Here is a 16,604-nt window from a genome sequence, read left to right on the forward strand (position 1 = left end):
TTGGGGTTTCAGCAAATCTAAGGTTCCTGCAGTTAGCTCCAAATACGTAGACTTCAAGTTCTTAACATTCCATGCCGCAAATCCAAGGTCTGGATGGGATGGAGTGCTGAAATCTCAGTTACCAGGTAACTTCTCGGCAATTTTCTCAGTAGTCGATAAAATCTCAGTCTACTTTTCAGCCTCCAGTAAAGTTTGCAGATCTCAAAGTTCAGCTAACAGCTTTAAAAAGTCATTTTTCATCTGACAATTAAAGCTCTGATCAATTCTCAGCTGCAAGTTAACCCACATCTAGGTTTCCTTAACTTTTTGTATTTCTCAGGTGATTCAACTATTCGAAATATGTACGAACACGATTAGCTAAGATTGGAACGAACTTGTCTTATGTCTCTATCTTCTCAATGGGCGTTGAAGAAGGAATTATTGAAAGTAGTGACTGAGTTTAATTCCCTCGCAAATTATCTTAACATCAACTAGAATCATTATTATTATTATACAATTATTTCTGCACGTGCCGAAGGACAGCTATATGCTGAATCAACCTTTCCAAGGTTTCATTATATAACAACTTGCCGTTAACCTAATATCGTTATTCTTAGCAATGAAGTAAACAATGTATAGGAAACAAAACGTTCCTACCACATCTTATTCATCCGTCACGATACAGTAAAAACGAGTGGGCCTCAATTCTAAGCATTGCTTTTGATTCTGCTTCGCTCAGTAAGGGACAAGAGCGAAAAATAGATTTGTCGGCTGAAGTATTTTGTCGAGTTGTGTTAGGTCACCATAGAAACCTTAAGCCCCCTCAAGAACTCCTTTAATTTGTTTGATTAAATACAGTAGGATTGCAAAACTTTTCTTAGACAGTACTTATCACTGTATATGACTACAAGGTATGTTTAAAACTTAATATTTGCACCTTAAAAAATACATTCTGCGACTGTTTACACACTTAATAAAATTATCCTTTAATTTGTTCGAGGATTAATTAAAACAGTTGTATTGTATCGATCACTGTATAGTTTTTAAAACTTATATTTTGCATCGTATAAAATATACCGCGACTGTCTACACGCTTTAATGTCCAATATAAAGAACTGAAAACAATCTGCAAACAGAATCGATGCTTGCAATCTTCAGTGTGAAGTGCAGAGACCTAACAATGCTGGAATCATGAAAACTGCGGTAACGAGCCCTGACCATCCGCTTTCATATTCAGTGACTTGATTAGAGTTTCACGGATTGTGACAACAAACGTCTCACTTGATTTCAAAAATTCGTTCTATTTCAACAATTCAACACAATTTAGAATATAATAAAAAATACGTTATGTTTACTTTCTTGTCCTTGCGAAATTACTGGGACCACTCTGAAATATTGTCCCCGGCGAAAAACACTCAAGACTAGAGTGCTTTAACACTTTAATGAAGCACGTACTACGATATTTGGCTACAAGTGCTTTCAAGAATTGATGGGTTTCGCCAAAAAACATAATTTCAATTAGAAATTCATCTGTCTTTTTCAAAAAAAGTGATTCTGTTTACGTAAAAGACCTGTACATGTGTTAAATTTGTTAAGTTTGGTTAACGTTTTTGTTGTACAATTTTTAGACTATTCAATGTTCGATTGTTCTAGAGAAGTCTTTATCTAGAAATAATGCATATCAGTTCACATGAAGACATCAAATTTGAAAGAAATGGTTTTCAAATATTGTAAAATAGGGCAACCAACCAACAAACCAGACTAAATCAAATGGGTTTCTTGAAAATAGTTTCAGAAAGTTTGTAAAATACATTTCAGACACTTCATTTTGATGGGGGCATCCTTGAAAATTTGCTTCACATAACAAACACTTGAGTTTGGGGCATGGAATTTACTGCATTTACAAGTGTTTATGTGAGTGCGGTCTAACGCCCCCGCCTCGCAACATCACATTTTCGCTCCGTTCCCTTAAAACAATCTTTAGTCGTTGTATCCCCATGGCCAGAGCACACTCGGCAGTGTTTAACCATCCCGGAATGAGCTCCGACCGAGTTAATAAACACTCAGCACTCATCGATGTTTGCAGTTTGTTGATTTTTTGGATGCTTATTGACTTCCAAGAGGTAAATAAGTTGGAGTGATATAGGAGCGCCCGTTGCAGAGCGCGGTGACGTTTTGACGCATATTAGCCCGTGAACAGCCCACACTAGTATCACGTAGGCTATGCTTTATAAGAAAGTGTTTGCCTATGCAATTTAGTGACGCTAGGGAGCTAGACTCTTTGCAGGTGTTCTGAGTTCTGACGCGTTGAAAGGTAAGAAGTAACAAACAGTTATTCCATAAATTGCAACTGACAAAAATTGTAGCTCATCATGTCACAATGTATAAGGTTTTCAAAAAGTTCTTCTAATCTTATCGCGGCAAGCTTATGTCGTACATTTAATCCCTTTCTTCGCTTTTTGTGGGGACAAAATTGCAAAGTACGTTTACGTCTCAAAAAGGGTGTGAGTTAATTGAATTGCAATCAAGCACGGATGAAAGGGAGGGCAAATCTTTTTCATTACTACAGAGGCAGATAGTCCATAGTGTTTATTTCAACTGCGGAATTAAAATCTGCTAAAAAAACGAAGGACATCGTTTGTTTTAGCTGACACTTTACTAGGACCCAGTATAACCATAACATCTAAAAGTTGCAATGCTTGTCTGGGTCTGACTGTTTTTATAAGCCTGATATGTAAAATCGAGCTGTACATCAGGGGAAAAAAGGCGCCAGAGGTGCTATCATCCCCCGTTAGTGAAAAATAAAAACAGGACCCATTTGAGAGAAGAGAATAGGACTTATGATCATATATACACGCTAACTTTTAAACCTTCATATTGTTGCCACTTTTATACGCAGAGTTAAGTTTTATCTTTTAACTTCTCTTCTAGAGATAGTGACACCAGACTGCAGCCAAATGGCCCGCTTGTTGATATATCTGTTGCTGGGTTTCTGTATCTATGCATTCATCGATAACGCGAAGGCTGACGAGGACGAAAGTGGAGACGATGGGGATGAAGATGGAGATGAAGATGGAGATGAAGATGGAGATGAAGATGGAGATGAAGATGGAGATGAAGATGGTGAAGACGATGGTGTGACAGTAAACTTCAACTTCAACTTTCCCCCAGGCACTTGTGTGTCGGGTGATATGATTCTGGAGGAGCGAACCAAAGGTCTCGTTCGTGTCTCGGAACTTTCCAAAGGTGACTACATCCACGGAATCACGGGAGGCGAGCGGAAGCCAGCCTGGTGCAAAGTGGAAGCTCTCTTCCCTGCAGCAGGCGGCAAACATAAGGTCACCTATGACGGCTTCACTAAAGAACACATGGTAGTCGATTATAGTGTTCATCCGTATGGTGAGAGGGGAGAAGTGACCACGGGTCCTGTATATACGCTTGCTACCGACTGCGATGCCAATGTGAATTCAGCGGGCCAGGCCTTCTCGCCCATCAGCTCTGCGTTCTGTCCCCATGAACTGAGCTGGAGTGAGTATATCACCTTGATGGCAGCAGTACGCCGTGTCGCCAATCGCACTGGTTACTTCTGGTTCGACACTTCAGCATACCACAACAACGACACTGCAATGGTACCGCATTGGCTCGACCAGCTCCACCAAATATGCCGCGAGCTTTTGCTGTGCTCACGCCTAGATGAATGCCAGGGATTCGAGAATGTGATGAAAGAGTTCGTGCACGACCATGTCAACTCGAAGTACGCAGAGATCGTTGAGCGACAATTTCCCAACATGGGCGGTGATGTGAGCAAGCAACAAGCCGGTACCATCACTGAAGTGGTTCGTCCACAGGAAAGCAGTCACATAGTGCTGTTTTCCGTTTTTGGCAGTGCCATGGTGGCACTCCTGATCATCGCTGTCGCCGTTAATGCGTACCGAGTACGAAGGAAGAAGACAAAGAAGGAGCTCCCTTTCAAGTCAGATGCTAACCATTCCACTGTGGTGGCTTAGGATGGAGAGTGGAGAAGGCATGACAGTTAATTATAAGCCACAGGTTCAAGTAGTCCATGCTTTTTTTGTTTGATTTCGCTTGCTAAGACTCAAATTAAGACTCAAAAAGGAATGTTTACCCAGTAATCATAATAGTAAGCAGTACTCTAGCCGCTATCAGCCGCTCGAAATTTTAAGGGAATAAAAATCATTCAAATGTTGTAATCATTATCGCTCTATAGTAACGTTGTATTTAGGATAAATTTAACCATTGTTGGTATAAAGGCAATAAAACCATAAGTGTATAAGTACTTTTCAATGAGTTATGTCGTTCCTGAACACTTATCTTGATGACGAGACGAGGATGCCATATTATTATTATCTTGATGACATTCGTCGTACAGATTTGTAAAATTAAATGTCATAAATGCACAATATTAATATACGAATATATGGTCTCGTTTTTTTATCACCTGCTCAGGTACTCAGGTGCACATACGTATCTCGAGGCAAAGATCGACTTCAAAAACCTCTTTCGGCATAACATTCCATGCATTAGCTCAGTTACAAATTTTAATGCCTTCGTTTTCAAATTGCTTTGTTTTGGTCACGGCTTTGCTTATTCTCGGTTTTGACAACTTGTGTGTTGCAAAGGTTCCGGGTCCTTTCTCATTTGTTCACTGTTCATTTGTATTATTTTTCTGCGCTGTTTGTTATACAGTTGAAGATGGCAATTTTTCAGCTGAACTAATTTGGCGGCGACGTTTAAAAGATTCATTTGATTTGCAATTCAAGTTGAGCCAGTGAGGGAGTTGTTGCAAGAACGCACGTATTAGCATTGCGTTCCCTACAAAAGAGAAGAAGGGAAGGGGGGGGGAGGGGGAGTAAGTCTGCATACGAACCAAGAAGCCCATCAGGTAGGAGCTTATCCCGGTCTCTGTAGCATGAAACAATTAGGAATATTTCTGCTACCCCCTGGATGGGATACTAGTCCATCGCAGGGTTACCTCGGGCTCGAACCTGGACCGCTCGATCCGGAGTCGAGCGCACTAACCATGAGGTCCCCGCGCCGGCAGGAAAGGAAGTGGTGGGGGGGAGGGGGGGGGGGGTAAGGATACTTCCAAAATGTTTGAAGGAGGGGTTTGCGGTCTGCTTCTTCAAAGTTTTAATTAATTCAGAAAAATGTGATTTACCACATCCTTTTCTCAAGAACTGACCCACTTATTGACATTTTCAGCCTGCTAACATTCTTATTCAGGTGTCTTCCCGTTCTTATTTAGTAACCATCCATGAATTTCTAAAGGTAAACATTTGAGAAGGGCAAATTTAACGGCGTTGATTAGTAACATTAGCTCTTCTTTCAGTCTAACAGAACACCTAAACTTAGACAAGACTGCGCAAATTAAATTTTGTCTTAAAATCTATACTCTTGTCCAAATAACCAACACAACTAAAATTTATACCATTAAGGATTTTTACCGTCCTTCCCCTGGTCTGTGTCGCCACCTAAGTCCATCATCAGAGCCAGCTTTGGTGTAGGCTATTCTATGCAAGACGAAGTCAGTTTTCCACAATTACATTTCAACGATACTTGGAAGCTTCATCGTTTCTTATGACATTATATGAGGTAGGAAAAAAACATTCATTTTCTGAAATGCATGAACTGACGCTTGGAATTACCGCTACAGTCATCCAGTGATGGCTTAACAAAACTAACTTGGTTAAATTGAAAATTTTACAAACTTAACAGAAAAGAAGACTTACTCCAACACCAAATTTATGTACAAAAGGAATTCTTGCGCGCTTGAAAAGACCAGAGCTAGCTACTGACTATGTGCATGATAGGGCTGTTACAACGACAAATAAATGGAATTTTTTTTAACAACAATCATGAGAATGCATTATGACGTCACAGGATTGCTCGTACTCAAAACCTTTCTCACGCGAACGGTAAATGTCTGAAAAAACCCAAACACTAGGCTGGGTTCATACTTATTTGTACCATGCCATTCAAAATACAGCCAATCAGAATACAGGAAAACCGTTGTGTAGTCGATGGCAAAAAAACCCAACCTTCCCAAAGGGCGCCACGCGTTTGTCGCAGTGGTTATGTTGACCACTGGCATGGTATAAAATAGTTATGCATCGTTCTCTCGTGGTATACCATGCGGGAATATCTCACTTGCCACTTGCATTTCCCTGGTATGCACACGAGCCTTTAGGCGAGTGTGTTTACCGAGAAAGTGACTCGTGAGATGTTCCATGGCATACCACGCGCGAGTGTTGGATAACTAGTATTTATTCTGATCAGGTCAGCTACCATACCCACATCAAAACGAACTGGCTGTGAAACACTTAGAAAAAGATGGGAAAGGAAAGAAAAAAACACTAGAGACTCAAGTAAAGCTGCAAATGCAGTTTTATTGCCATTCTACCAGCAGCGATTGAACGAATAGTCTGAATACACATCAGATGTAACAACAAAAAAGTTATTTAATTAGTTACCACTAACGTGTACTACTTCATTTCTTTCCCTCGTGAGTTTGATGGAAAGTGGACCTTTGGACTGAAACAAACAAAAAAATGAGTTAACTTTCAAATATCTATCAACAGAAAATGTTCGACGTCAATTCAGTGTAACGTGAAATATGCCACTTAATATCTACAAATTAATTAAAGTTTATCGGAAACTAATCAGGTAAATCAACTTCCTATAACTGGGAAAAAGTAACACGTTTCAGCAAAAATAGCTAACTGCTCGACTATAAGCAAACGAAGAAGACTGTTGTATCTTTCAGCTTCTGCTAACAGCTGTGACAACATTTATGCTGAGGCTTCCTGGGCCTTCTTGGGCTCCAGCCCCTTCTCTGCCTTCTTCTTCTTCATCATCCGTGCGCGGAAAACCAAGAGAGCGACAGCAATGATCAGGAGCACCACCATAGCGCTACCGACAACGGAAAATAGCACTATGTGACTGCTTTTCTGAGGACGAACCACTTCAGCGACGGTACCAGCTTGTTGCTTGCTCACATCGCCACCCATGTTGGAAAAAGCTCGCTCAACGACCTCCACGTACTCCTTGTTCAGATGATCGTGCACGAACTCATTCATTACATTCTCAAACGCCTGACATTTATCTTCACGTGAACATAGCAAAACCTCGCGGCAGATTGTGGGTAGCTGGTCGACCCAGCGCGGCACCACTGCGGTCTCGTTGTCGTGGTATGAATTCAAGTCATACCAGAAGTTGCCAGCCTGATTAGTGAAGCGCCTCACTGCAGCGATCACCGAAAGATACTCGCTCCAGCTTAACTCGTGTGGACAGAACGTGGTGCTGATTGGCGTGAAGGCCTGGCCCGCTGAATTCACAGAAGCATCACAGTCGGTGGCAAGCGTGTAAATGGGACCCACCTGCACCTCTCCCTTGTTACCATATGGACGGACAGTGTCATCGATGACCATGTGGTCTGCTGTGAATCCGTCGTAAGTAGTATGGTTCTGACTGTTCGGTACTTGGAAGATGGCCTCCACCCTGCACCACGCAGATTTCTGTTCAGCTCCAGTGATTCCGCGGATGAAGTCACCTTCGGGGAGCTGTGAGACACTGACATTACCTTTAAACTTCTCCTCCACTCGCATTTTACCGGAGATACAGCCATTGATTTGGACACAACGTGAACATGAATTTCCACCTCCAATTCCACGTCCATCTCCATCTCCATCAGGGTCCACCACTACCAGGTGGGCGACAGAGTTGTTTAGAAGGTGCATGGAGCAAGGTGATAAAAAACAGCAGACTTTGCATGGTGGAGCCAAAGAGTGAGCTTTAAATGAAATAAAAAATATAAACCGTGAGAACATGGAAGACTCCTGTTTCGCCGCTCTTTTGTAAAGTGGAAAAATCTGTTTCTCATCGTTTACTGTGTCAGAAAGTGATCCAGTATACAGCTGCTCTTATGGGCAGATGGGGCTCTTGCATAAAAAGATCACTGAAAGTTTCCACACTCACAAGCGTTATGGGTATGAAGTCGGTTCTCGCGTAAGAATCTAGATCTCTCTTACTTCCCAGGGTAGGCTGTCATCCCCTCGGTGAAGCCCGCCCCGTCATCTAATTACAATCCGCACTATAATAATAAATTACATGGATTTCAAAACACCCTAAAATGTTTATTTTGGGGTCAATTACTTGTCAATTATGACAATGTATCACCCATATGACCCGTGGCTTATTCAATTAACGCTATGTTTTCACTGTTTAAATCTATGCCGTTTGACGAAGTGTTTAATCTCTCACAATGGTGTTAACGCGCATGTAGATCATATTTAAAGGGCATCCGCGCCTGCCTATTGTATTATGCGTATCTTAACTGAGTATATCATAACGTATGTCACGCCTTGTATCAAGGCCGAAGATGGTTGGGCATCAAGCTGGTGGTCCGGGAATTTGGACTGGTACATGAGCTCTTTCTGGGCTTTCGGTTGGGTTTAATGTCTGCCAAGGCCTTTCCACGAACCGGAAACGATCTTTCTTACTCATTTTTAAGCTACCAGAAGACGCATTTTTAAAAGTTAACTTGGCCCACAACTCAATGTGTTTGTCTGTGGAAATTTTGCTTAAAATTTTTCATCATTCGTTCATTCTGCCTAAATTTTGAGTGAAGTGAGACAATGTCGAATGCACATATGTCGCGCTTATCATGACTTCAGTAGTGTTCCCTGGCTTTTTTTGCGAAAGCTACAAAATACTCCAGGCTAAATTTTACAAACCTTGAAGCTATGAAAAGCGCCACACGATGTATTTAGTCAAAGGATTTGCATTGAATCTAAGTAAGCAAACAAGAATTAACAACAACAAGCAAGATATCGCGCGCTGAAAACAAAACATACTGCAAGTGATTGGCTTTAAAAGTTACGTCGACGGTTGCGACCTAACTTTTAAGCCAATCATGGCATCAAGTGATATGCTGTTTAAGATTCCATCGTAGATTTAAAATATGCAAGAAGGAAACTACTCAACTATGAAAAGAATTGCTAAAACGAAACATTTTAGTCGGTGTGTCTACATTATTTCCTTCTGAATCCTAAAATCCTAAAATCCTAAAGTCCTAACATCCTAACATCCTAAAATCCTGAAATCCTGAAATCCTAACATCCTAAATGCACTCTTTGGCATTTCTTTTGCTTCTAACAATGTGAGGTCACTTTTCCGTCTCCATGAAGAAACACTGAACATTTTAGCTCCCAGGACCGAAAAACCTAAATGATATCTGACCGTATCTGAACACGTTGAATCTTGCAACCAGGAATTTGAGAAAACGCTATTTTAATTGATAATTTGTTAGCACTGATTTTGCATGGAACTTTAAAACATGTTAACTGAGCTATGACGAGAGGTAATGCTTTGGAAATCATTGCAAATACGGGAAAAGCTTTTTGTGGCTGTTTTAAATTATTGCTTTTGTTGATTTGTTCGCGAAACAACTGAAACTTACCTTTCGGATTTCTTCTTCTGTGACTCGGACTAGTCAATTGAGTCCTGTGGTTAATTAATTCTCCACAACATTTATGAAGCACTGATAGCGAAGTTTTATGTGGCTTAATTTAGATCCCAGTTCCCTTTCTTCAGTTCGCTAGAAAATAAAAGGACCCTGGGCACGAGACCACGCCTCTTCTCAGGTTAATAAGATTAAGGTCATTCCTCACATTTGCATTGCGCATCCTTACTGCGCATAATTTATGGCGTCATTAGCGCGCGCTCCTGCACGCGCATATTGAAAACATGACGGATTTGCCTTGATATTGAGCTCTTTCAGTTGAAAAATGGCTCTAGCTCACCAACGAGCACGGGCACCCCAATTTTTTTTTCAGCCATTGTAATCAACTAATCATAAGCTTCGAGTGAGGAAAGACTGATCTAATTTCTATTGCTGAAATTGAATAAATAAGAAAAATAGCAGATACACTGTGGTCTTTTCTATCTTGCAGTCGGTAACCACGTCAAGAAATTTGGTTCAATTTTTTAATCAAGGATTTAGCTTTATGTCTTAATCAAACTTAAAATGTTTATTTGTGTCCGACACAATGTATTGACTGTAGTTTAATGCGTTTTCTTATGAGTCTGGGCTCACAAAGATTTTACAATTACTGGGAATGCGTTTTTATAATAAGCATTAAATAATGCCAAAATGGGGCATTTTCAATGCCTCACTGCTCCTTAATGAGCATGGGCACCCCCTTTTTTATTTCAAAATTGAAGTTATCATATGACAAATATTCAGTGGACAAAGTTTGAACAAAAATCTATTGTCACTTTTATTTCAGAGGAATTACCTTAAGGATCAGTATATCATAAACGAAAATTAATCAAAATCTTGCATATTAAAGGCAGACGGAGATTTCTTAAGTAAAGCTGGTGGGTCTTTCAAATGTTTTCTGAGACTCGTCTTGTATACCAAGCACTTTGCTGAATGGCAGTGTTTGCGCGATAAACCCTGACAATGTTTATGCTAATTGTACAAGCGGGAAAGTCGCGACTCTGCTGAAACGGAAGCAGTCTGAGCTTTTGGCTTAATTGACCACTGCCAGCCAATCATTTTTGAGAAAACACAAAAACAACCGAGTCAAAAGAGTTCTTGGGCAGGAATGACGTTAGCCACGCCCTCTGTGTTTCCCTACCAAGTTGAAGTTTTGCTTTACAATTAGAGCTCAAAATAATATTAACTGCCTAAATTGCTTGTTCTATACAGTCTTTGCAAAAGTTCTCTTTGCAATCTTCGCAAAAGTTTCTCGCTTCCTCGAGTGACGGTGTTGTGCTTGGGTAAAACTCTGGACATGCCGCCGCATCTTAAATTCAAAATTGAAAAGCCAACGGTCACATTATCCTACCAAACAGTTAACTCTATAAAAAAAGTACTTCTCACTAGTTTATAAGATAATGTTCAGCAAGGATACATGAGTTATAATAAGGTGTCCGGTTCGGGTGTTCAGCTTTCTGGAATAAGCTTTTAGTGTACACGTGTTGAACCCCGAACGACGATCGAACGAAGAGGAGTGTACGATTATCTGTGTTTCAACGAGAAATAATTGAAAAAGAAAGCAGATCCAGATTTTATTTGCACAATTATCCAGGATAATGACAGAGCGCGTTTTCTTAATTGTGATGGAACTGAGAACATGAATCAGGATAATGTTCAGGAACAAGCTTTTTCCGCTTTTATTCCTGCATTGACTAGTACATGACTATTGCTACTTTACCACATCCACCCTTTGTTGCGAATTGAATTCACACTTCCAGTCACTTCAGCTGACAACGAGCGCTCAAACAGCACTTTAAACTAGTCAAGGGCTACCTGCGGACCACTATGACAACGGAGAGACTCTCTGGCTTAGCGTTAATGAGCATTCTCTTTGAACAGCCCTTCGATTATGACGCTGTCGACCAGAGATTTGCTGAGCAATTACCTCGGAAAATGTTATTCGTTGATCCCATCTTTGAGGAAACTTAACCGTGACTTTTTTAGAGCACATAGCGAATAAAACTATCAAACTGTAATTTTAGTTTTATTGGTCTCGATTATTGCAAGTACCTAAGCTTAGTCAGAGATATTAAACAACCAACAATCATCCCTTAACCCCGGGCCCTTAAAACGATGGAAATCATTTTTCAAAATCCCTAGGGGGCATGCCCCAACCCCCCTAAAAAAATCCGTCTTCGTCGGACAATTCTCCGAACCCCCTTTAACAAATCCTGGATCCGACCCAGGAAGGAGAGAGAACTGGAGCTCAAAAACCGTTTCATGGCCTTTCTACCAGCAACATTTTAAAATGAATAGTCTGAATACATCACATGAAACAACATAAAAATTATTAAACCTTTTAATTAGTTTACTGCAAATTTCTTTCCTTCCCCGTGAAGCAAGTGGAATAGTAAACACCTTGACACAAGTTAAAGAATATTTACTTTCAAAAATTTCCTGACGCAAATTCAAAGACAATCATAATTTATATTAGTTCCTTAATATCTACAAATTGAAGTTTGTCAAAACCTTATCACGTAAATCAACTCCCAACGAGTAAAAAAAAATACGGCTTATCTTTCATTTCAACAAAAATTGCGAACTGCTCGACTAAAAGCAAAAAAAAGAAAACCCGTTTTATGGTCTGCTTCTGTTAGCAGCTGTAAAAACATTTATGCCGTTATTTCCACAGCCTTCTTGGGTTCCAGCTCCTTCTCCGCCTTCACTCGTGCACGGTACAGCAAGACAGCTACAGCGATGATCAGGAGCGCCGCCATGGCGCTACCGAAAACGGAAAATAACATTATTTGACTACTTTCCTGGAGACGAACCACTTCAGTGATGGTACCAGCTTGCTTCTTACTCACATCACCACCCATGTTGGGGAATACTCGCTCAACGACCTCCACGTACCCCTTGTTAAGATGTCCATGAACGAACTCTGCCATTACATTCTCAAGTGCCTGGCATCGATCTTGGCGTGAGCATAGCAGAAGCTGATTGCATATTTGATGAAGTTGGTCGAGCCAATGCGGTACCATTGCAGTGTCGTTGTCGTGGTATACAGAAGTATCAAACCAAAAGTAACCAGTGCGATTTGCAAAGCGACGTATTGCAGACATTAAGGTGGTGTACTCACTCCAGCTCAGCTCATGCGGACAGAACGCAGTGCTGATGGGCGAGAAGGCCTGGCCAGCTGCATTCACAGAAGCATCGCAGTCGGTGGCCAGCGTGTATACAGGACCCTCGCGCATTTCTCCCTTCTTACCATACGGGTGAACTGTGTGATCAATGACCATGTGGTCTGCAGTGAAGCCGTTATGGGTGGTCCTATTCTTGCCACCTACTGCAGGAAACACAGCAACCACCTTGCACCAGGCAGGGCTCCGTTGAGGTCCCGTGATTCCGAAGATGACGTCACCTTCGGAAAGCTCCGAGACATGAACAAAGCCTCTTGTCCTCTCTTCGATTTTCATTTCACCAGACACACAGGTGCCGCCTGCTCGGATTCTTGCGCTAAGACTGAGGTTAACGTCAATTTTAATGCCCGCGCGTTGACATTCCACAGAATTCATCAGAGCAAGGAGACAGACAGCATTCAGCAATGGGCGAACCATTGTGGGATCGATACACAGTGAGCACAGCCTGGAATCAGACATCAAAGCCAGAATTAAACAGTAATTGTCTCAGGCAGCGTTCACACTACTTACTTGTTTCAGAAGTGCAAAAAAAAAAAAGAAAAAAAAAAAAAAACGGGGATCACTGACTTCGTTTCAGAGGCAAATGTGCCATATAGAATATCCTGATTTTGTTAAACATCCACACCCTCTTAGTTCAAAAGTGTAGAATTTGAAATTCATGATCGTGCGCTGACCGGCCGATTCCAAGAGGTGAACTGAACTAGCTAGCTTTCTATTTTGGAGTTGAAAGAAAAAGAGAAGACTTTGAGTCTTGTGACAGCTGACTTAAGTCTATCGTTTGGATGTTAATTTCCCGCATGGTTGCTGACCATAAGGTTCAGCAATCGTTTCAGTAATCGTTGCCATAGATTGTTTAGTGCGCTTGTTGGTCTCAGAACTTGCTCAAGCTAAATATTTAACGTCAGCGTTCAATGTCAGATGAAAAAACGACGAATAGCCGCCGTCGTTGGCGTCCTCCAAAACACGCAGAACTTAGTCATTTTACGTTGTTGGATGGCGTTCTAGTTGCCGTTGCCGTCGTGGTTTACTTAAGCTCTCTAAAAGCTGGAAACCGGCCTTAATGCTCTCTTCAAACAAAAAATTAATAATAATTTCACAGTTTGACATATATCAACTCAGGCTCGTTAGGCTGTTGGAGGCCATTCACAACGATAATGCTTTCTTAACAGGCAACAATTAATGGACTTTGACCACAACTCTTGGGGCCTGATTCGACACTGATACACATCTTATATTCACATGATAAAATAGCCGGTCATAGCAATATTTAGCCTGAGCTGTACTGCAGTGAAAGATCGAGAGAGACATAGAAGACAAGAAAATGAAACAAAGGGATGTCGATATAAGATAAAATGACTGCAAAGATGATCAAACGTGGGATATATATAACCAATCAATTATTTGAGGGAACAAAAGTGTTGTTCGATTCGGTATTTTCCTATTTTATTAGGTGCTCAGTGATGTTGATCATAGTTTTTCTTGTATTCTGTTTTGTCAGTTTCAAGCTCTAGGCATTTGACTGTTACATAGTAACATGACGCTAACATAAGCTGTGAAACGTGATGAGCATACATAGGTTATATAGTTAAATGCAGCTTGTTACTTAAAAGCTTCACTGCCTCAAGAGTAAATGATCGTGGGTCGCTGCAAGTTGATCAACTTTCTGTTGGCCTTGATGAATAATTAACGAAAACAGAAACGTTATTACACGAAAAATAAAAAAAAAAATGCTGAGCAAGACTTGCAAATTAAAGAAAGAATCTTTTCTTCTTAAAAAGTTAAAACAGAAATAAGCTGCAATTGTCGAAATCACATTTTATGATGTTAATATTACAAAGTGGTTTTCCTACCTCAAAATGTAACACGACTAACGACAAAAACAGCTGAAAGTTATTGTAGAGCCTCCTTGAATTACTGAATTGTGCAAAAGAAACGTCGGGTTATATAGCATATTTTATGCCTTTAATGACCTGGGTTGCAACACATGCAGACCCGGGGGGGGGGGGTTACTTCCCTTAGATAGTCACAGCGCTCTTTAGGTACACAAGCAAGCCCTTTTGACTGAAATGGGCAGAAGAGATGTCATGTCGGTCGGAAGTCACATACTTGCGGGTAATTTTAATAGGGTATCAACTATTGTATCTGGTGAAAACAAGGGGTATGGTCAATCGCACATTTTGCTCTGATTTTATAGGTTAAAAAACTACGCGCCACATACCCCCACCAAACATTTAGCGAGACTCTGTCCCCACTGCTCCTTTCCTAGGACCGCAGGGCAAATATAAGCAAGCTGAAGTTTACATGGCAAACTTGCACACTCCCATATCACGTCAACCTATTGGAAGTCCGTACTGAGTTCCCAACTGTCCCTCAATGCGTTTCTTTCAGCTTGAGTTTAATATTAGTTATTTACCCAATGGTTATCCTGCGTAATGAGCTGGTGTCTGATGAAAAAATTGAGATTCGTTATTCAAAAGAAGTTAAACAAAGTGATATTAAGATAAAAACAAGCATGGGATATGGAAACCAAGAAAACCACTTGAATAAACCATTAAATTCGAATTATCCGATCTCGAGTGTTTGTGACAGTAAACAGTTTGCTCACGGCGACTCATGTCGATTTGGCGAGAGCATTTTAGTATTTATATAATTTCCTTTGAATAGTACTGTGTGTGAAAATAAAAAGAGTTTTCAGCGTGACCCATTTACCTCTGGCGAAATATGTGGAACGTTATAATTTCTGTCAACTTTCTTAGACACTAAATACCGATTTGTAATCATTAAAGTATTAAGTTAGTCTGATCTTGAGTGCTCTTTCCAGATGAAAAGATCAGGATAAGAAATGTGTTTTGTTAAATTCCTGTGAATCAATTATAATTGCAGAGCTTTGCTGGAAAATGTGTGTCTGAACTGATTATACTTTTAAGTCAAATGAGATAACTAAGTATGTCAGAATTGAAACTTCTGTTCACTTTTGTTCAGACTGGATATCAATGTCTTCGCATATCTCGTTCAGGAATCGGATGTAATCGATGTATGATCACGCAAGAATTCGATATTTTGCGCACTGACTGCTATGCAAAATATATTTAACAATGAAACTGTGAGCTCGTGATTTCTATCCACTTATATGTACAGTTAAGTTCAGTAATATCGAGAAGATCAAGGTAATTGATCAAATCTAGATCCACATTCCATGTCACACGCGCATTCCACATTTTGAGACACCCCTCTCCTCCAGGTCTCCATTTTGAAGAGGGTTGTCTCCAATTGGTCTGCGTCGCAACCAAAGCCTATCATTTAAGTCTAGCTCTGTTGCAGGATTTTCTATGGAGGACAAGGTTTGTTTTCCGTGATTACAATTCAGCGATACTGAGGAACCTACATTGATTGTTATCAGTTCTTTTTAGCCGAGTTGTATGCTGAGGAAGCAAGAACCTTCATCTTTCTAATTTCCTAAAATGTACCGTGTAACGTTTTCCAGCAAATAACATTCTGCTCATGCGTAGTTGTAACCACGCTCTTAGGTGAAACTTCCCTGAGCTGTCAGAGAGTGATTCGTGATATGACAGCAAACTTGGTGATTGAATGATATAATAATTATTGAACTCGGTTATCGTTAAATATCATGATTTGTCAGTGCCTCACAGATCAATTATTTTCCCCAGCCTTCGGCTTCGACAAATAATTGATCTACTCGCCACTGATGACAAATCACGATATTTTGTTCAACCTCGTCCAATAATCGTTAATTTTTAACTTTCAAATACTAGTGTAGTTCCGAAATACGAACGAGACCTCTCTTTTCGTTTGCTCGTTGACCTTTATTTTAACACAGAAAAATACTTGCCAGAAGTTGATAGTAATCTGTTTGCGTGTTGTCACCATTGAGCCATCTCTATATTATCGCCGGTCAGCGTCAT

The 16,604-nt window shown here is 40.5% G+C and overlaps 3 protein-coding genes across 3 annotated transcripts; 1 reads left to right on the plus strand and 2 right to left on the minus strand.

Annotated features, from left to right (window-relative positions):
• The first annotated feature begins 1,812 nt into the window (after window positions 1-1,812).
• On the plus strand, window positions 1,813-4,247 carry LOC145480340 (uncharacterized). Its single transcript, XM_081458630.1, has 2 exons — window positions 1,813-2,293; window positions 2,911-4,247. The coding sequence occupies exon 2, from the start codon at window positions 2,937-2,939 to the stop codon at window positions 3,984-3,986; it is 1,050 nt and encodes a 349-aa protein (XP_081314756.1). The 5' UTR covers window positions 1,813-2,293; window positions 2,911-2,936; the 3' UTR covers window positions 3,987-4,247.
• Window positions 4,248-5,792: 1,545 nt separating this feature from the next.
• LOC145482069 (uncharacterized) lies at window positions 5,793-7,681 on the minus strand. Its single transcript, XM_081460651.1, has one exon. The coding sequence runs from the start codon at window positions 7,602-7,604 to the stop codon at window positions 6,789-6,791; it is 816 nt and encodes a 271-aa protein (XP_081316777.1). The 5' UTR covers window positions 7,605-7,681; the 3' UTR covers window positions 5,793-6,788.
• A 4,114-nt stretch (window positions 7,682-11,795) lies between these two features.
• Window positions 11,796-15,080, minus strand: LOC145480341 (uncharacterized). Its single transcript, XM_081458631.1, has 2 exons — window positions 14,532-15,080; window positions 11,796-13,126 (listed from the first exon to the last, which is right to left on the minus strand). The coding sequence occupies exon 2, from the start codon at window positions 13,096-13,098 to the stop codon at window positions 12,154-12,156; it is 945 nt and encodes a 314-aa protein (XP_081314757.1). The 5' UTR covers window positions 13,099-13,126; window positions 14,532-15,080; the 3' UTR covers window positions 11,796-12,153.
• Between the last annotated feature and the right edge of the window lie 1,524 nt (window positions 15,081-16,604).

Source organism: Orbicella franksi, chromosome 3 (assembly GCF_964199315.1).
Source record: "Orbicella franksi chromosome 3, jaOrbFran1.1, whole genome shotgun sequence".
Taxonomy (NCBI): Eukaryota; Metazoa; Cnidaria; class Anthozoa; order Scleractinia; family Merulinidae; genus Orbicella; species Orbicella franksi.